At 40.8% G+C, this 21,511-nt stretch overlaps 1 protein-coding gene across 1 annotated transcript in view; it reads right to left on the bottom strand.

The window, feature by feature from the left end:
- Positions 1-21,511, bottom strand: part of nmd3 (NMD3 ribosome export adaptor) — a 56,671-nt gene that overhangs the window by 8,467 nt on the left and 26,693 nt on the right. Inside the window, exons 9-14 of the mRNA XM_034168298.1 lie at positions 20,926-21,022; positions 13,547-13,664; positions 8,118-8,263; positions 4,763-4,875; positions 4,582-4,654; positions 4,273-4,379 (exon numbers count right to left, since the gene is read on the bottom strand). Coding sequence (XP_034024189.1) covers positions 4,273-4,379; positions 4,582-4,654; positions 4,763-4,875; positions 8,118-8,263; positions 13,547-13,664; positions 20,926-21,022 — 654 coding nt within the window. The remainder of the gene's footprint in view (positions 1-4,272; positions 4,380-4,581; positions 4,655-4,762; positions 4,876-8,117; positions 8,264-13,546; positions 13,665-20,925; positions 21,023-21,511) is intronic.

The raw sequence follows: 21,511 nt of genomic DNA, 5'->3' as shown, positions 1-21,511 counted from the left end.
TACATTTAGTCTTCATACAGCTTTACACACTATTATGTACACATGCAAAGGTTACATAAATGCGAGATCAATGAAGTACCAAGATCAAAGCCATGACTAATCTCAGAGGACTTCAAAAGTGCTTCAGTTACAACTGTGTGCTTTTTCTTTGCTTTTATGCAATACTGTACTGACGACCAGATTTGTGTGTTTTGTGTGGAGAGTTGTGGTCATTCATGGACACAAAGTTGCTACTCACTGTGTAGTGTCTTTGACAGTGGTGGGGCTGGCGGGGGGGTTACCTCCTATAATTGGAGTACCTACATCCCGAGAGTGGCAACAACTAGTGATTTGAAGCCATATAGTTTTCTGGCTTATTCCATTGCAGACTGTGTTTCTGCATGACAACTACATGGCAATACCCATCTTACTCTCACTTAAAGCTAGGGTAGGTAACTGTGTTCAAAAACACTGTTATATTGGGTGAAATGGTCTGTCTATCCGAACAGTAGTCAATACATTATGTATTCAGAAAAAGGGGGGGGGGGGGGGGATCAGACGTCTGTAGCAGCTTTAGGATCGATAAAACTCTGACCAGTATAAGCCCGGCGGTGCGCTCTCAAAAAACCAATCAGGTGCCTTCTTGTCTAGTTCTTCCTGCTAGCGTCACCAGGCTCAACGCCCCCCTCTGTCCTTCCCTCCTCCATGCCGTGCACACTCATCTCGTTTCATCAAAGAAGTTTAATTCGATACAATGGCAGAGGGAATACAGCTGAAATGACCACTTTCACCGGATTGTGCCATGTCAGATTAATCATTTTCTCTGCAAATTGGCCGTTGAAAACGGCTGTAATCACTTCCTGAATCACAGAGGACCACTCCAGCTTCAGCCGTTCGCACGCACCTAACAAGCTGCAGAAAGCATTTTGAGCCATCTAAAAAGGTAATTATTTGTCATGTTTACATTGTCATGGCTTGGTAAACCAGTTGTGTGTTCTTTTCTTCTTGTGTGCAGCTGTTAAAGTATGTTTGTAACAGATTTAACTTTTGTTATAATCCTTCAGACGAGCTGTGCTCTGATACGATCCGCTGACGTCACCACTCGCTCCGTTCTCTTCTTCTTTACTCCACTTGATGAGCTGAAATGTTCCAAAAAATCTTTCATGCATAAATGTCGTGCTAAGTGGTGCAATCTGCTCACCAACACGATGTGCAGTGCTTTCTGCAGCTTGTTAGGTGCCCACGAACGGCTGAAGGTGGAGCGGTCCTGTGTGATTCAGGAAGTGATTATAGCTGTTTTCAACTGCCAGTTTGCAGAGAAATGTTTCTTTATCTCCCCTATTGATATCACTATCGTGCATTTTTCTCCCACCCCTTTTACTCTATTGCACAGCTGTATTAGCACTTCAGAAAAATGTTTCCACAGTACAAGGAAGCCAAATCCAACATCTGCAGTGTTCGCGGGGACATCTTTAGCAGCTGTTGAAGTGTTGTCAGATGAAGAACTGGACAAGTTCTTGTAGGAAAAAAAGCAGATCACAGACATGACACAAAACTAAAGTCATTTCAAATGGCAACTTCCTGGCTTTAAGAAACACTATAAGAAATCAGGAAAAATAATTGTGGCAGTCAGTAACGGTTACTTTTTAGACCAAGCAGAGGGAAAAAAAAAAAAGAAAAAAGGACTCACTCAATTCTGAGGAATAAATTATGGAATCACCCGTAAATTTTCATCCTCAAAACTAACACCTGCATCAAATCAGATCTGCTCGTTAGTCTGCATCTAAAAAGGAGTGATCACACCTTGGAGAGCTGTTGCACCAAGTGGACTGACATGAATCATGGCTCCAACACGAGAGATGTCAATTGAAACAAAGGAGAGGATTATCAAACTCTTAAAAGAGGGTAAATCATCACGCAATGTTGCAAAAGATGTTGGTTGTTCACAGTCAGCTGTGTCTAAACTCTGGACCAAATACAAACATGGGAAGGTTGTTAGTATTTTTTTCTCTTTTTTTTTGGCTTTTTTTCTACAAAATTAAACAACTGAATGAACATCCTCTGAGGCCGGTGATTCCATAATTTTTGCCAGGGGTTGTAATACACACTGTAGCTTTAAGCACGTCCACAATGTTTGACTTGCTAATCATCATAAAAGTGATTTTAATGAATTATTTCTTGTAGGCATTTTGATTTCATCAATAGGACATTCCAAATGTTCAACAGTTCAGTATTTACAAACCTGAGAATTTTCCATTTGTCTTCAAGTTATATCTTTGTAAATTCTATTCAATGGGTTTGGGACATTTGGTCAGACAAAACATTTACAGTGAGGAAATAAGTATTTGAACACTGCGATTTTGCAAGTTCTCCCACTTAGAAATCATGGAGGGGTCTGAAATTTTAATCTTAGGTGCATGTCCACTGTGAGAGACATAATCTAAAAAAAAAACAAAAAATCCAGAAATCACAATGTATAATTTTTTAATAATTTATTTGTATGTTACTGCTGCAATTAAGTATTTGAACACCTGCCAACTAGCAAGAATTCTGGCTCACACAGACCTGTTAATTTTTCTTTAAGAAGCCCTCTTATTCTGCACTCTTTACCTGTATTAACTGCACCTGTTTGAACTTGTTACCTGTATAAAAGACACCTGTTCACACACTCAAGCAATCACACTCCAACCTGTCCACCATAGCCAAGACCAAAGAGCTGTCTAAGGACACCAGGGACAAAACTGTAGACCTGCACAAGGCTGGGATGGACTACAGGACAACAGGCAAGCAGCTTGGTAGAAGACAACAACTGTTATGATTATTTATTAGAAAGTGGAAGAAACACAAGATGACTGTCAATCTCCCTCGGCCTGGGATTCCATGCAAGATCTCACTTTGTGGGGTAAGGATGATTCTGAGAAAGCTCAGAACTACACAGGAGGCCCTGATCAATGACCTGAAGAGAGCTGGGACTACAGTCACAAAGATTACATTAGTAACACATGATGCTGTCAAGGTTTAAAATCCTGCAGGGGAGCAAGGTCCCCCTGCTCAAGCCAGAACACGTCCAGACCCGTTTGAAGTTCACCAGTGACCATCAGATGATACAGAGGAGGCATGGGAGAAGGTCATGTGGTCAGATGAGACCAGAATAGAGCTTTTTGGAATCAATTCCACTTACCATGTTTAGAGGATGAGAACAACCCCAAGAAAACCATCCCAACCGTGAAGCATGGGGGTGGAAACATCATACTCTGGGGACTCCAAAGGGGACAGGACGACTGCACCGTATTGAAGGGAGGATGGATGGGGTCATGTATTGCGAGATTTTGGCAAACAACCTCCTTCCCTCAGTAAGAGCATTGAAGATGGGTCATGGCTGGGTCTTCCAGCATGACAATGACCCCAAACACACAGCCAGGGCAACTAAGGAGGGGCTCCGTAAGAAGCATTTCAAGGTCCTGGAGTGGCCTGGCCAATCTCCAGACCTGAGCTCAAAAGAAAATCTTTGGAGAGAGCTGAAACTCCAAACCTGAAAGATCTAGAGAAGATCTGTATGGAGGAGTGGACCAAAATCCCTGCTGCAGTGTGTGCAAACCTGGTGAAAAACTACAGGAAGTGTTTGACCTCTGTAATTGCAAACAAAAACTACTGTACCAAATATTAACATTGATTTTCACAGGTGTTCAAATACTTATTTACAGCAGTAACATACAAATAAATTATTAAAAAAAAAAAAAAAATCATACATTGTGATTCCCAGATTTTTTTTTTTTAGATTATGTCTCTCACAGTGGACATGCACCTAAGATGAAAATTTCAGACCCCTCCATGATTTCTAACTGGGAGAACTTGTAAAATCGCAGGGTGTTCAAATACTTATTTTCCTCACTGTACTTATGTCAAGAATTTTCATCCAAAATAATTTCCCAGATAATTATATATGCTTGACCGAAAAAACGCATATCAAGAAAACAATCAATTATATAGGCTGCTACTTAGTTTAGCTTCATCCCTATCTGCTGTCCACCAAATCCACACAAGCTGAATGAAGAGCTGGTGAGAGCCTCGTTCTTCTGCTTATTACAGAAAAGGGCCCATCCCATCGATAATCGACTTACCATTTTTGTCTCAAGTGAAAAACATCTCAAAATAGGGCAGAGTTTGAAAAACCCTGAAGTTATAGTTTTAATTCGACAACGTTTAGGCAGCAGTGTTCCTCAACTGGTTAACCAGCATCAAGTAGTGATCACACCGCCGGAAAATGATATGTACTCTATACTGCTCTCCTACCGTTCATCATCGGTGTCCATGTCATCCCGGTTTCTGGCCAGCTCTTGCAATTTCCAGTTCCGGCGTTTTAATCTCCTGGTGCGGTCAAAGCTCTTCTTGATCAGCACCTTAGACAGTCCATAGTATAGAATAATTACAAAATAAAGACAAACAGACTGTTTTTTTGTTTTGTTTTTATGACATGATTATTTAAGGGCATTTCCAATTTTCTCCCCAAATCAAAGACACAATCTCTCAGCTGTCACTAGAGGTCAGCAGTGACACAGTTTACAGCAGCGACACAGGCTGTGCAGTGCAGGAGAGTCTTACCACATCAGGGACACGGTGAGGGTTCATCTTATTTAGGTATTCATCATTGATGTTGGCATTAGCAATATCAAATCTGTAGAAACAGAAATAAATTTGCTGTAACTGCTCAAAGACACATTTTGAGCTTCACTGCATTTGTCACCTGAACAAAATTTCAACTTCACTAGTTGCACATACTCACCCCAGCACGAGGTCTCCAATGTTGAGCAGGTGGCCTAAGAATGTTCGACAGTAGTACTGCTGACTCGTGTCCATTTCAGATGTCTTCTGAACCCACACCTCAGCCAGAGTGTGCTGTAACAAACAAGGCATTGTATAGTCTACACATCCACGTACTCCAGTTAAAATTGAATTAATTAAATAAATAAATAAATAATTCTTTCATAGTTACTGATGCCATGACAATGACTTGAAGCACTTTAGTTTCTGTCAAGGGCTCTAAAGCATTTCTCACAACTCAATACAATATGATACGCATCACTGAGTGTCTGATACGCAACACAAAATCGATACATTTATGCGCTTAATATTGCTTAAATAAATTCTTTAAATATATGCAGAAATTGTAGTGTGTGGTGTTTGTGCGTAATCCAGTTTTTAAGTTCTTTATACTACATAATGTTTATTATATTAGTATTTTCTTTTGTACATTTTCAACTTTTCTTTGCTGTTATCCTAAACCAAATTTACATCACCAAATTTACTTATTTTCTTATTGTTGGCTTCCCTAATCCTAACTAACTGACCTGATTTTAAAACTCGTTACGCCTGATCTTAGACATCACTACAACAAAAAGAGGGCGAAAAAGTCTCATGGCATTTGAAATATATTGAATATATTTATTCATATATATTGAATATAATATATATTCAATTCATTTTATTTATATAGCGCCAAATTACAACAAAGCTGCCTCAAGGCACTTCACATGAGTAAGGTTTAACATTACAACTCCCCTGACCAAGCACACAGGTGACAGTGATAAGAAAAAGCTCCCTCTGGTGATAATGAGGAAGAAATCTCAAGCAGACCAGACCCAGAGGGGTGACCCACTGCTTAGGCCATTCTAACAGTTACAAGTTTTGCAGACTGCGCAAAAGTTTGTTTACAGATGAAATTGAAGAGCAACAAAAACAGAGTCCGCAACTGAAAATACACTAGGGTTCATCTTGGGTCTCTAATATACAAGTGTCCACGTCCAGTACCGGTAAGCTACAGGCCCACACCACTGGTCAGTGGTGCAACAGGCATGGCATACCAAGATTAGTTCAGTGCCCTGGTGTCAAGGCCAGGACCCATCATTGGTGTTGTCAGTGCCTTGGACAGAGAGGAAAAAGCTGAATCAGTCGGCCAAAAATACCTGCACCCGAGGCATTAATTCACAGGCAGACACAGGAACAGTTTCTTTCCACAGGCCATCACACCGATGAACAATTTAACCTGCCATAAAACTCATCAATTCATATACCTCAACTTCAATCTGTTTGTCTGTTTCTTCTTTGCACATTTTTATTGTGAATTATTTAGTGTTAATTTATATATGCTTGTACAGAGAGAGAGTACAGTTCAAACTGGAGTCAAATTCCTTGTAATCTTATGAAATCAACAGGGAAGCAAAGAGATTGCTAAGGTGGTAGCCAGCAGCTAGCCCTGTGCCTCACTAACAGACCCAGAATTTGGATGGAGTGAGGAAGAGACCTGTTCCATTGCTAATAATATGAATTAAAAGGAGAGGAAGCATATTTCCATACTACACTGGCATGCTAGCCGTACTACAGGGAGAATAGATGCGTCTTCAGTTTGGACATGAACATTTGTACGGAATCTGACTGTTTTACCTCTGCAGGGAGATCATTCCAAAAGGTAGGTGCACAATAAGAAAAGGCTCTGTGGCCTGCTGACTTAACCTTAGGAACACAAAGTAGTCCTGTGCCTTGGGAACACAGAGCATGGGCCGGTACGTAGGATGTAATTAGGTCAGCTAAGTAGGGAGGTGCTAATACGTGAATCATTTTATAAGTTAATAGCAGAATCATAAAATCAGACCTCACAGAGACAGGAAGCCAGTGAAGGGAGGCCGAAATTGGTGTAGTGTGGTCAAATGTTCTGCTTCTAGTCAAAATTCTGGCAGCTGCATTTTGAACCAATTGGAGACCCCTAATGCTGGACTGCGGTAAACCAGAGAATAGAACATTGCAGTAGTCCAGTCTAGAAGAAACAAACATATGAATCAGAGTCTCTGCATCAGCTATAGACAGGATGGGACAGATCTTTACCGTTACAAAGGTGGAAGAAAGCAGTCCTTGTGATTTCTCTGATGTGTAGGTCAAAGGACAATGTGGGATCAAAAATCACATCAAGGTTTCTCACTTTGTCAGAGTGATGTGTAATGCACGAGTCTAAGTTAAGTGTTAGCAGGTCACACTGATCATGTCACCCAAGCAACACCTACAAAAGTAACTGCTAGTTGATGTTGGGTTTCCTTCTAGCAGTCTCACCACAAAACAAAACTGTGATGTACAGGGTCTATATGAGATCACGGGATTATGGAAGTACCAGTATAAGATGTTCGGTACATGTACCGGTAATCCATTCCCCAGTACATTTTCAGTACATCAGAGCTGGATGTGGCAAGCCCTTAGTCTGTTGTTTGTGCAACAGGTCTGAGTTGAAAAAATAGTTTGTCATTTCGCTGTGTCTCACAGACAGGTGGGGATGAAACGCATCATTTTCATTAATCTTAATTCTGCTTTCACGAGAAAATTACTTCATCAGAAATAAGAATGACAGTAATGATCAGCATGTGTATAAAAATACTTCATGTTCCACACAAAAAAGAGAAATGCGGTTCACCATTTACACTTGGAAACATATTAGCTTTCCACACCAAACAAGCATGAACTGTAAACTCATTAAATACACCTGATGTTTACAATGATTGAGTTCCTCCACCCCCTTCATCAGCCAGTGGCATCGGCAGCCTCTTTTTATAGAGGAGGCTGAAGCATGCCGAGATTAAGGCCTTTGAAAAATAATACAATTTAGAATGCATCACAAATAGGTCTTTACATAAAAGGAAAGAAATCATAGTTTTTGCCAGTAGTACTACTAGAATTTTTATTTGTTATTTTTATAATTGCCACTGTGGCGATTCGCAAGCAAACTAGACTGCACATTGTGTACTAATTCACCAACTGCGATGTAGCGAATACTAGAGATCCCTGAATAGTAGACTCCGCTGTTGCAGACCAAGGGACTGCTTGTTTAGGCCATCAACAGGACCAATCGACGGGTCTCTAGATCAGGGGTGCCCAAGTTTGGTCTCGAGATCTACCTTCCTCACGGTCTTACTTGTCTCCCTGCTTCAACACACCTGAATCCAATGAAAGGCTCGTTAAAAGCCTGCTAACAAGTCTTTCATTGGATTCAGGTGTGTTGGAACAGGGAGACAAGTAAGACCGTGAGGAAGGTAGAGCTCGAGACCAAACTTGGGCACCCCTGCTCTAGATAATACAGAGACACATAACACAGTTACCTTATTAGACCTCATTCCAGCTCCAGCGCCCAGCTTCTGGTTTCTGATGATGTCAATGTCCATTATGATAAACTCTTCCAGTAGCCGTGGGTTACAGAGGCTGTTGAACGGGTTACGCCAGTATGTGTTCCCATCTACCTCAGCAACTACAATGTAAAAGATGATCAATTTACTATTAACTTAAAATAAATAAAAAAAATTAAAATATACTGGGCCTGATTTTCTAAGATCCCATATAAGTGCTAAATTGCATGGGCAATCCAAACTTTTACATATTGGAGTCAAGACAATTTTGTGGGCCATTTACTAAGAGTAAATGACAGTGGCCTATAATGTGACGTAGAGAGCGGTATACAAATGAGGATTTTGCATATTAATGACTAATTATTATTAATTAATGACCCAAAATGAAATTCAATCAGTGATTTGCAGGTTTGAGTTTTGTGCTTCCTCATGTATGAAATCTGCCACATAACTGAGCATGTTCATGTATTGGCAATAAAAACCCTTCTATTTCAGACATTTAATTATTGTTCCATCCGTGGTATTTTAGTAAACATGAATAATTATGCTGCATTTTGCCCGAGGAATGCACAGACAGCTGTGCGTTTCACTGGCAGAACGCACTATAATTATTCACTATATATATATATATATATATATATATATATATATATATATATATATATATATATCTCATGATGGTGCTGTGTGGACTGCAGCCTGATGTAGTAGTTTCTGATTCTCTTCGTTTATTTGTGTTTTTATATTGTTTTTATTGTGTGCGTTGCCTGGACGTTATCTACACACCAGTATGCCTTTTAAGTGGTTTAGACATTTATCACTTTGTTTACTTTTTACTTTTATTTTCTTACATGCTACTCTGGAAGCCATGTTGATAATACCGCCAGCATTGTTTATACACAGGCTCAGTTGATCGTCCTGAACTGGCCGGCCTTTGTAGCCCGAGAAAGGTCTGATATCCCGGAGGAGCTAAGGAGAAGGCAAGGCTGTAAAGTCGGGGTTAAACAGAGAATGCAGAAGAGGAGGTCTGGACCCTGCATTCCTGCAGTCATCACCAGAAAAGTCCCTGGGGAATGAGACAGATGAATTGGAAGCGCTCGTCAGGATCTGGAGGGAGTACAGAGAGTGCAGTATCATGTGTTTCATCGAAACGTGGTTACACAAACAGATACCGGACTTTAACGTGACTATCCCTGGATTCCATATGGTTTGAGCGGAGAGAGATACATCCGCAACTGGTAAGAAGAAAGGAGGGGGGCTTGCTGTACTTGTTAACTATAGGTGGGGTCATTCCGGACACATCTCCATTAAAGAGTGCGCTTGCAGCCCGAATACTGAGCTTGTTGCCATCGGACTTTGTCCATATTCTCTGACAAGGGAATTCACAAGTGTTATCACTGTCACTGTTTATATCCCTCCATCTGGGAAGACGGAAGCAGCGTGTGACGTCATCCACTCTAACTACCGCTCTCCAAGCAAAACAACCCGAAGCCTTCATCACTATCGTAGGTGATTTTAACCATCTCTCTCTCTCTCCTCAACACTTACCATGTTCTATCAGTTTGCCAAATGCACCACAAGAGAAATTAAGACTATGGATCTCCTGTAGGCAAATGTTAAGTATGCACACATCTCCATGGTCCTTCCACCACTGTGGAGGTCAGATCAAAATCTAAACATCCTACAAGCCCGTGGTTCAGCAGCAACCAGTGACAGTGAGGACTGTGAGGAAATGGTCTCACGGGGCCATGGAGACACTGCGTGGTGCTTTTGAAGCCACTGCCTGGAATGCAGTGTATGAAGCACATGGTGATGACACTGATGGTATCACAGACTGTGTCTCTGAGTACACTGGGTTCTGCATAGAAAATTCCATGCCTACTAAAGAGGTCCGCTGTTACCCTAACAACAAACCTTGGGTTACCAGTGACCTGAAGGCCCTTCTTAATGAAAACAAGAGGGCTTTTAGGGTAGGGGACTGAGCGGAACTCAAGAGGGTTCACAGAGAACTCAAACAAAGACTGAAGGAGAGCAAGAACATCTATGGTAGGAAACCGGAGGAGAAATTGGAAAGGAACAAGGCCAAGGACGTGTGGAGTGGGATGAGACAGATTACCAGTCTTGGGGGGGACATACAATGAGCAAATGAGCTAAACCAGTTTTTAAATCAGGTTTCATTCTAGCTCGACTGTCCCACCACACGGCCCCGACTACCCCTCTGGGCAATGATCCCAGGACTCTCTCATATCCCTCACAGCCTTCCTCCAACTCCTGCAGCAGACACCTCTTCACATTTTTCCAGCCAGGTGATGAGAGAGCTGGAGAGGCTAGACCAGAAAAGCTTTTATATATGTGTGTGTGTGAGAAGACACACACACACACCACATCTGGAAAGTATTCACAATTCACAGGGCTTCACTTTTTCCACATTTTGTTATGTTACAGCCTCATTCCAAAATGGAGTTGTTGTCGTCCATTCGGCTGTTCCCGTTTTTTTTTGCTCAGGGTTGCCACAGCAGATACAGCCAAATCCGCATTAGTATTTACCACAAGTTTTACGCTAGATGCCCTTCCTGACGCAACTACAGTCTTATGGCTGGGTGTGTTTCTTTGAAAGCCGTTGGTGTCCCAAAGAGGTCTGCCATCCAAGTACTATTCAGATCCCGCACTGTTTATCTTCTGAGACCGCACGGGATCAGACTGACAGAGCAGACCGACTGCTTATTCTAAAATGGAGTAAATTCATCTTTCCCCCTCAAAATTCTACTCACAACACGCCTAAATGACAACATGAAAAAGGTTTTGTTTTTTTATTTTTTTTTTGCAAATTTCTTAATATTCACACATTTGATCAGCATTTTGTTGATGCACCTTTGGCAGCAATTACAGACTCAAGTCTTCTTGAATATGATGTTACAACCTTGGTGCACCCATCTTTGGGCAGTTTTGTCCATTCCTCTTTGCAGCACCTCTCAAGCTCCATCAGGTTGGATAGGGGCTGTCGGTGACAGCCATTTTCGGATCCAGAGATGTTCAGTCAGATTCAGGTCTGGGCTCTGGCTGGGCCACTCAAGGACATTCACAGAGTTGTCCTGAAGCCACTCCTTTGATATCTTGGCTGTGTGCTTAGGGTCATTGTCCTGCTGAAAGAGGAACAGCTGCCCCAGTCTGAGGTCAAGAGCGCTCTGGAGCAGGTTTTCATCCAGGATGTCTCTGTACATTGCAGCATTTTCCTCAATCCTGACTAGTCTCCCAGTTCCTGACACTGAAAAACATACCCACAGCATGATGCTGCCACCACCATGCTTCAAAGTAGGGATGGTGCCTTGTTTCCTCCAACACGATGCCTGGCATTCACACCAAAGAGGTCAATCTTTGTCTCATCAGACATATGTAGACAGGTGTGTGCCTTTCCAAATTATGACCAATCAACTGAATTTACCCCAGGTGGACTCCAATTACGCTGTAGAAACATCTCAAGGATGATCAGTGAAAACAGGATGCACCTGAGCTCAAGATTGAGCTGCATGGCAAAATACTAAATGTGTATGTGATTTCTTAATTATTTTATAAATCTGGAAAGAAAAAAAAAAAAAAAAAATCAGTTTTTTTCACCATTGTCATTATGAGTTACTAATTTCATCTATTTTGGAATAAGGCTGTAACATGACAAAATGTGGAAAAAGTGAAGCGCTGTGAATACTTTCCGGATGCACTGTAATGGTCCAAAATTCATTTGGTTACACCAGGAATTGTGTATTGGCAATGCTGGTTTTACATCAAATGGAGCAACATGGTTTACAACCCTTCACAGGCTGTGTCTGTTCTAAGTTCATGGCTCCAGTAATGTGCATCTCAGAATAATTTTTCCAGCATTTTAACAGGTAGCCCAGATGGCTATTAACTGATGAAGGCTGACCCATAGTGGAGCAGAGCTTACCTATGTATTAATGACAAAATGCATGTTCAGACATTTAATTGAACAAAATATCATCTTTTTATGTCACTATATCAGGGTATTTTATGCAGCCATTTACGAGGTCTGTTAGAAAAGTATCGGACCTTTTCATTTTTTTCAAAAACTATATGGATTTGAATCACGTGCGATTACATCAGACAAGCTTGAACCCTCGTGGGCATGTGAGAGTTTTTTCACGCCTGTGGGCTGGCTTTGAGTGAGGAGTGGTCCACCCCTCCCGTCGGAATCTCTTTGTCTGAGAACTTCCTGAGAGACTGACGCTTTGCTTGATCAAAATTTTTCCAAAACTGTGAGGCACATCGAAGTGGACATCATTCAAGAAATTCAGCTGGTTTTCTGTGAAAATTTTAACGGCTGATGAGAGATTATGGACTGTTGCTGTCGCTTTAAGGACTGCCCACGGAGCGGGACGTCGCGACGCGCCCTGAGCCGCCGCTGTCTACCTGTTTCGAGCTGAAAGCTTCCAAATTTAAGCCTCTGTTGACCCAGGACGTCGTGACAGAACAGAGAACTTTCAGAAGAGGTCGGGATCAGCAGTTTATTCGGACATTCCACTGTTAAAGGAGATTTTGTAATGAAAGAAAGTGCGGACAGGTCCGCGCGTCAGGACACAGCCGGCGCCGCGCGCCGCCACAGGAAAAACACCTCCGTTGGAAGCCTTAAGGACAAGTTGGAACATGTCAAGCTGTTAAACAATTTCTCAGATACTCACTCAACTGAAAGCCATCAAAAGCCGCCTGGTTTTTACAAATAGTTATCGACGCGCGGACCCGTCTGCACATCTTTCATTAATAAAATCTCCTTTAACAGTGGAATGTCCGGATAAACTGCTGATCCCGGCCTCTTCTGAAAGTTCTCTGTTCTCTCACGACGTCCTGGGTCAACAGAGGCTTAAATTTGGAAGCTTTCAGCTCGAAACAGGCAGACAGCGGCGGCTCAGGGCACGGCGCAACGTCCCGCTCCGTGGACAGTCCTTAAAGCGACAGCAACAGTCCATAATCTCTCATCAGCCGTTAAAATTTTCACAGAAAACCAGCTGAATTTCTCGAATGGTGTCCACTTCGATGTGTCTCACAGTTTTTGAAAAAATTTTGATCAAGCAAAGCGCCAGTCTCTCAGGAAGTTGTTAGACAAAGAGATTCCGACGGGAGGGGTGGACCACTCCTCACTCAAAGCCAGCCCACAGGCGAATGACGTAACCGACAGGCGTGAAAAAACTCACGCATGTGTACGAAGGTTCAAGGTTGTCTGATGTAATTGCACGTGATTCAAATCCATATAGTTTCTGAAAAAAATAAAAAGGTACATTAGTTTTATCACAGACCTCGTACATCCAAAAGGGAGAAGTGTAGCAAAAAAAAAAAAAGACTGTGGTATCAACAAGACTGATAAAAGACATATGTTTGCTGGCAGTAAAATTACTCACTCTGGAGAGAATTGGGGTCGATGAGGTGGATGGTACTGGTGACACGGATGCACACACACACTTGCCCCATGTTCCCCAGACTCTGTGCCAGCCGTGGTGAAAGGCACACAACATTGTCCTGGCAAAAAGACAACCAAACCGCCCACACTCAAACTCATTTCAGGGAAGCTACTGAAGTCTACAAAGTGCAATAAAAGTAATTTACATAGAAATAAAATTTCTCGTCAACCTTCAGCCAAAATAAGAAGTCTTAATAATAATGGATGCCCCTCAGAGGTGACATGAGTAAAATATAGAGTACGAGAGAAATAATGCTAAACATTTCTGGCCTGGTCCTTCCTATGTTCTCCTTGTGTCTGTGCGGGTGCTGCGGCTTCCTCCCACTTCCAAAAAAACATGCAGGTTAGGTGAATTTGGAAACTCTAAATTGACGGTAGGTGCAAGTGTGAATCAGTTTGTCTGTCTGTAAGAGTTGACCTCAGGATAGGTCGGCCTGTCTATTTTGTAAACCCCCACCCCACCCCCAACTTTGCTCAATGCACCCTCCTTCCCTTAACTAGAATAAGTGATTTTATAAAATGGATGGATTTCTTTTGATTACTTCAAAGTCCATTTCTCTTTTCAGAATGTTTTGTTCTTTTTTTGCTCGCCTTTTTTCCTGCTGTTGTTTATCTTGGCATAAAGATCAGAGAATAGTTTTCCTCATCCCGGCCGGTCTGCAACTGTCTTTTTTCCATGTGTTTAGCACACTGCAAAGCACGACAGTGTACTTGACGTGAATAAGTACAGTGACTGACTGCTCATATGGCAAGTGGGCAACCTGACATAGCCAACACAGTCTAGATCTGACAGAAATGGTTTTAGTGTCATTAACTTTAGCACACAGAACTTCACTAGTTGTGACGTAGTGGTTCCATTTGATCTGGAGAATTTATCTAAGGTCTTGTTGTTGGATGGTTCTCAGGAGTAGTTTGATGTGACTGCAGTAAGGATACAAGCCTCACATTCATGGGTTATAAAACCTTTGTCACATTTCCACAACGTCCATTAAAAATAAAAAAATATAAATATAAAGCAATGCTAAAATATCTTCAGCCGTTTGAGTATGTACCTTGTCAACCACCAAAACATGAATCAGCTGCAAATTGTGAATTAGCCACCAAACCGTTAATTGCAAAACGTGAATACTGAAAAAATATCTCCCAAAACGTAAACATAGGTCTCGCAAAACGTGAATATCATTCATTGAAGAGTTCAGATGCAAAACCCAGTAAGTCCTTTTTTTCCCAAATGGAGAAAAATGCAGTTGAAAATGGACATTTAAAGGAAACCCTATGCGGAAATGCACAGACTTTCATCAATAACATGAAAACAGTTTGTTCAAATTCTTTCATATTTTGCACACTGATGGTCCCCTTGACAGCCAAGTACATGTTGGAGTCAACTAAAAATTTATGGATTTGGAGATACTGGATTTTGCATCTGAACTCATATATATATATATATATATATATATATATATATATATATATAAACCTCAATTCCAGTCAAGTTGGGACGTTGTGTGAAATGTAAATAAAAACAGAATATAATGATTTGCAAATCCTCTTCAACCTATATTCAACTGAATACACCACAAAGACAAGATATTTAGTGTTCAAACTGATAAACTTTGTTTTGTGCAAATATTTGCTCATTTTGAAATGGATGCACAACACAGTTAACACAGTTCCTACTCTACCATGCAAAGCGAAAGCCATACATCAACAACATCCAGAAACGCCCCCGCCTTCTGGAAATGGACAGACGCAAAGTGGAAAAGTGTGCTGTGGTCTGATGTAGAGGGTGACACGGGAGTAGATTTTCACTCTTGTCCCATCCCACTCCCACAGAAAAATTCCTGTCCCATCCCAATCCCGGGCCAGAGTAAAAAAAAAAAAAAAAAAAAAAAAAAAAAAAAAAAAAAAAAAAAATAAAAATTCCTGTCCTGTCCCACTCCCGGTAAAATGACTCCCACTCCCATCCCGTTCCCATTCAGAATGACTCCCGCTCCTGTACTGCTCGTTTTTTTTCCTTCTTTTAGTTTTTAGGCAACACACTGAATTTGATTTGATCTTCTCCCCATTCTTTTTTGATTACTTTGTGTTCTGCAGTTTTATATCAGAAGAACAGGAACAGTTCATCTGTGTAATATAGGGAGGCACTTATTGCCTAAATCCAAATAAAAAAAAAAACTTCACTAAAAGATACAAAACATAAATAATGCATGGCCAGTGGTCTTATAGTTTTTCAAAATGTGGTGGTGATGGACACGTACTGATCCTGACATTTACTTTGTCTTCTATTTCTGTAGCTGCAGACTGTATGAAACTAACATATTTCATGTTTTGTGAGATCGGCTTTATTTTTATTTATTTTTGTTAATTTATATCCATTCCTACAATTGAGGCCTGCAGCATTTTCCAAGAAAAAAAGGTTGGGACAGGGCAGTTTATTGTTAATGGAAGAATTAGTTAATAATATTTACAGCCAGTTTTCTTGGGAAATGTCAGAGGATGAATACATGAACATTTCCAACTCACTGAATATTTCTTAGACTTTATTTACATCAATCATTCAGAAATACAAACAGTGTGGTACTTTATGGTAAATCTGTGTCAGGTAGGTAGTTCTCAAAAACTAAATGTCCAGAAGAAGACAAGTGAGGTAAGCCACCAAGACACAACTCTGGAAGAACTTTAGGCTTTCGTGAATGTGAGTGGAAAAACTGGGAATAGTGCAACATTTTTTTATTTTTATCTTCATTCATGCAGTCCCAACTTTTTCTGATTTGTGGTTGTTTCTGTTGCATTTCTGAAATCACAGAACTGCTATAAAGAAAATAACATTGTACTGTTTTTTCAAACATTGTAGAACAAATGCAAACACCAAACTCCTGTTCCATCCCAATCACGTGATAAATAGCAAAGTTGACTCCCATCCAATCCTGTGACCCGTGGGATTCCTGAAAAAATGTCAGCCTCTAGTCTGATGAGTCCACATTTCAAATTGTTTTTGGAAATCATGGACGTCGTGTCCTCCGGACAAAAGAGGAAAAAGACCATCCAGACTGTTACCAGCTCAAAGTTCAAAAGCCAGCATCTGTGATGGTATGGGGGTGTGTAAGTTGCCCATACATCTGTGATGGCACCATCAATGCTGAAAGGTACATCCAGGTTTTGGAGCAACACATGCTGCCATCCAAGCAATGTCTTTTTCAGGGACATCCCTGCTTATTTCAACAAGACAATGCCAACCCACATTCTGCACGTGTGACAACAGCGTGGCTTCCTAGTAAGAGTACGGGTATTAGACCGGCCTGCCTACAGTCCAGACCTGTCACCCATTGAAAATGTGTGGCGCATTATGAAGCACAAAATACGACAACGGAGACCTCGGACTGTTGAAGAACTGAAGTCGTACATCAAGCAAGAATGGGAAAGAATTCCACCTACAAAGCTTCAACAATTAGTGTCCTCAGTTCCCAAAAGCTTATTGAGTGTTGTTAGAAGGAAAGGTGATGTAACACAGTGGTAAACATACCACTGTCCCAGCTTTTTTGAAACGTGTTAGTCATCCATTTCAAAATGAACAAATATTTGCACAAAAACACTAAAGTTCATCAGTTTGAACATTAAATATCTTGTCTTTGTGGTGTATTCAAATGAATAGAAGTTAAAGAGGATTTGCAAATCATTGTATTCTGTTTTTATTTACATTTTACACAATGTCCCAACTTCACTGGAATAAGGGTTTTGTGTGTGTGTGTGTGTGTGTGTGTGTATATATATATATCAGTTTAAGTAGTTTATGGATTTCAGTTAACGCATCAATTACTGCAAGAAATCTTGATCATGAACCCTATCACAGCAAAAATGACTTTTTTTTTTTAATTGGCGGCGAGGTGGTGAGGTGAGCCCTGAGCAGCTCTCGCTACTGGTGTGACGTGCTCTGTCCCGCTGGACATGTCCCACTCCAAGGGCCATGACAGGTGGGGAGTTTGACTGGGACGGCACATCTGTCAAACAGTAACGTAGGTCTAAAACTCGGAGGACAGAAACCTCCACTGGAAACTGAAGTTAGAATGATATTCACAGATTCAAAGTGCACGGCTCAATAATCTTAACAGAAACGTTGTAGAAAAATAAACACTAGTTTCAAACCTCAGGAAGGTAGACAACGAGCTAGCACTTTATTTTTATCCACATGAGCCGTCCTCTGAGCTGAAAAAATAGCACTGATCTGAATGAACCCGTAGCTGTGAAACAAAGTGTAGGACTATCTACAAAGTGCAAAAATGAAATGAAACACCAGAAAAAAAATTCAATAATTCAGCTGTTGTCTCACCAAATTCACTGAACACATCAGTGGTCTCCTGCTGGTTATATGACAGTACTCAAGTTGTAAAAATGCCTTTGTAAAAAAATTTAAGGGAATTTTTTTCATTGTTTAAATTATCAATAGCATCACTGTTATAGTGATTTACTGCACACATCAGTGGTCTCCTGCTCATTGAACTACAGCACTCAGTTTGGAAAAATGTGCAAAAATTGAATTTTAGCAAATTAGCTAATTTTACTGCTCATTTTAAAGATAAGAAAAAAAAATCACTAAAATTCAATTTTTGCACATTTTGCCAACTGAGTGCTGTGGTATAACCAGCAGGACCCTACTGATGGTCACTGGTCACTACACATAACAGTGGTGCTATTGAAAATTTAAACAATGAAAAATTCTATAAAGTTTTTAACTAAGACAGACTAATTTCTTGGTTATATATATATATATATATATATATATATATATATATATATACACACAAGGGCTGTCAATAAAGTAACGGTCCTTTTTATTTTTTTCAAAAACTATATGGATTTCATTCATATGCTTTTACGTCAGACATGCTTGAACCCTCGTGCGCATGCGTGAGTTTTTCCACGCCTGTCGGTGACGTCATTCGCCTGTGAGCACTCCTTGTGGGAGGAGTCGTCCAGCCCCTCGTCGGAATTCCTTTGTCTGAGAAGTTGCTGAGAGACTGCCGCGTTGTTTGATCAAAATTTTTTCTAAACCTGTGAGACACATCGAAGTGGACACGGTTCGAAAAATTAAGATGGTTTTCAGTGAAAATTTTAACGGCTGATGAGAGATTTTGAGGTGATTCTGTCGCTTTAAGGACTTCCCACGGTGCGAGACGTTGCTCAGTGCTCTCAGGCGCCGTCGTCAGCCTGTTCAAGCTGAAAACCTCCACATTTCAGGCTCTATTGATCCAGGACGTCGTGAGAGAACAGAGAAGTTTCAGAAGAAGTCGGTTTCAGCATTTTATCCAGATATTCCACTGTTAAAGGAGATTTTTTTAATGAAAGACGTGCGGACGGGTCCGCGCGTCGGCTCGCAGCCGACGCGACGCTCTGCCACAGGAAAAACACCTCTGTTGAAAGCCTTAAGGACAAGTTGGAACATGTCCTGCTGTTAAACAATTTCTCATATACTCACTCCACTGAAAGCCATCAAAAGCCGCCTGGATTTTACAAATGGTTATCAACACGGAGGTGTTTTTTCCTGTGCCGCCGCACCGCGTCGGCTGCGTCCCGACGCGCGGACCCGTCCGCATGTCTTTCATTAAAAAAATCTCCTTTAACAGTGGAATATCCGGATAAAATGCTGAAACCGACTTCTTCTGAAACTTCTCTGTTCTCTCACGACGTCCTGGATCAATAGAGCCTGAAATGTGGAGGTTTTCAGCTTGAACAGGCTGACGACGGCGGCTGAGAGCGCTGAGCGACGTCTCGCACCGTGGGAAGTCCTTAAAGCGACAGAATCACCTCAAAATCTCTCATCAGCTGTTAAAATTTTCACTGAAAACCAGTTTAATTTTTCGAACCGTGTCCACTTCGATGTGTCTCACAGGTTTAGAAAAAATTTTGATCAAACAAAGCGCCAGTCTCTCAGCAACTTCTCTGACAAAGGAATGCCGACGAGGGGGTGGACGACTCCTCCCACAAGGAGTGCTCACAAGCGAATGACGTCACCGACAGGCGTGGAAAAACTCACGCATGCGCACGAGGGTTCAAGCATGTCTGACGTAAAAACATATGAATGAAATCCATATAGTTTTTGAAAAAAATAAAAAGGACCGTTGCTTTATTGACAGACCTTGTGTATATATATATATATATATATATATATATATGTATATATGTGTGTGTGTGTGTGTATGTGTGTACACACACAAAAAATGGACAAAAGGCCAAAATGTTCACACGTTATAGTATAAGTGGCTATAGAACCTTATATTGGTGAACATTCTGATAACATCTCTCCACAAAATATCCAGGGAGATAAAACTAATAAAATAAACAACAGGAGCCTCTGCAACCTCTAGGCTGCTGCAATTAGAAAGCAGCCTTCACAAGCAACTTAATAGGTCTGTCTTCATTTTACGTTATGGTTAGTCTGCATGTTAAAATGTTCCAACATTGCCTAAAATAGGAGGTTCACTGGTCCTTACTTGCATGAGTGCAAACTCAGATTAAATCTATATGTCAAAATGAATTAACCACTGAAAAAGAGAAATACACACCTGCCAAAAACTTCATCGTCTTGTTGTTCATGTTCAAGCACATTAACCTCTACACCACAGAATGAGCCTAACTTATCGTTCACTGACTACAGCAAGTAGAAGTTGAAGGGTTCTTGGCTTACTTCATGTTTCTGATTATGCAGTTGTATGCAAAAGTTTGGACACCCCTGATAATTTTCATGATTTTCTTTTATAAATCATTGGTTGTCTGGATCAGAAATTTCAGTTAAATATATCATATAGCAGACAAACGCACTGATATTTCAGAAGCATGGATGCTTAGGAGAAAAAAAAAAAAAGACAGCAATGTGATTCTTCTATAATATTCAAGACAGCAAAAGTTACCTCGAATGCTATAGGCGTTTGGAAAGCTAAGGGGGGGTCAGGGGGGTTTTGTTTAAAGAATTATTGCACACTTTCTGTAAATACCATAAACTTCATTTCACTTCTCAAATATCACTGTGTTTGTCTGCTATATGATATATTTAACTGAAATTGCTGATCCAAACAACCAATGATTTATAAAAGGAAAATCATTAGGGGTTCCAAACTTTTACATACAAATGTATATCAGCAGAACAGATGGCAGCTTTTCTTCCTAAACTAACAAAGTTGAGAATTTTGAGGTCATGGCAAAGGAAAATATGACACTGCTTGTATCAAGCATTGAACAGATCTGAATAAATCTCATCTTCAACAGTCATTTCAAAAACAAAAATATAATAATTAAAACAAATGCAGTATTGTTACTGATGTATACCTTGCAGACAGGAACAATCTCCACAGAGAAGGTGCTCTTATAGTTGTACGTGTTTGAATGAATGTCATGAGAGATGAGGCGCTGGGATGTCTTTGACCTTGAAACAGAAGAAAGTTTATTTCCACAGATGCATTCAGTGAAAAAGGGACACAGCAAAGCCTGGACCATCTCATATTGATGAACATCAAAGGACCTCATGCATATGAACCAAAAAGTGCCCCCAGAAACTGCGGACATCACTTCTAATTCTTTCAAAGTTTTGTCTCAAATTGATACAAAACCACCATTAAATCCCTGCAAAAGCAGGAAAACCAGAGTTTTAGTTTTGTGCTGTCTTTCTTTACAGTTTGAGACATATTTCAAATACATGCCAAAATCAGATCCTAGAGTTTACTATGTATAATGTAATAGCTGAGTTCCCCATTCTACACACGGACATACCTACATCCAGCAACATGTAAACAATTGTCTGGGTCAGGCCACTCCATGGTCCATGGAGAATACACCACACCATGGAACTGCAGTCCCTACACTGCTCCCCCACCCCCCACTCCTAAAGCAAGGTTTACACACAGACAGTTTTGTC

This window comes from Thalassophryne amazonica, chromosome 4 (assembly GCF_902500255.1).
Source record: "Thalassophryne amazonica chromosome 4, fThaAma1.1, whole genome shotgun sequence".
Classification (NCBI taxonomy): domain Eukaryota; kingdom Metazoa; phylum Chordata; class Actinopteri; order Batrachoidiformes; family Batrachoididae; genus Thalassophryne; species Thalassophryne amazonica.
This window is presented reverse-complemented; position numbering and strand designations above follow the sequence as displayed.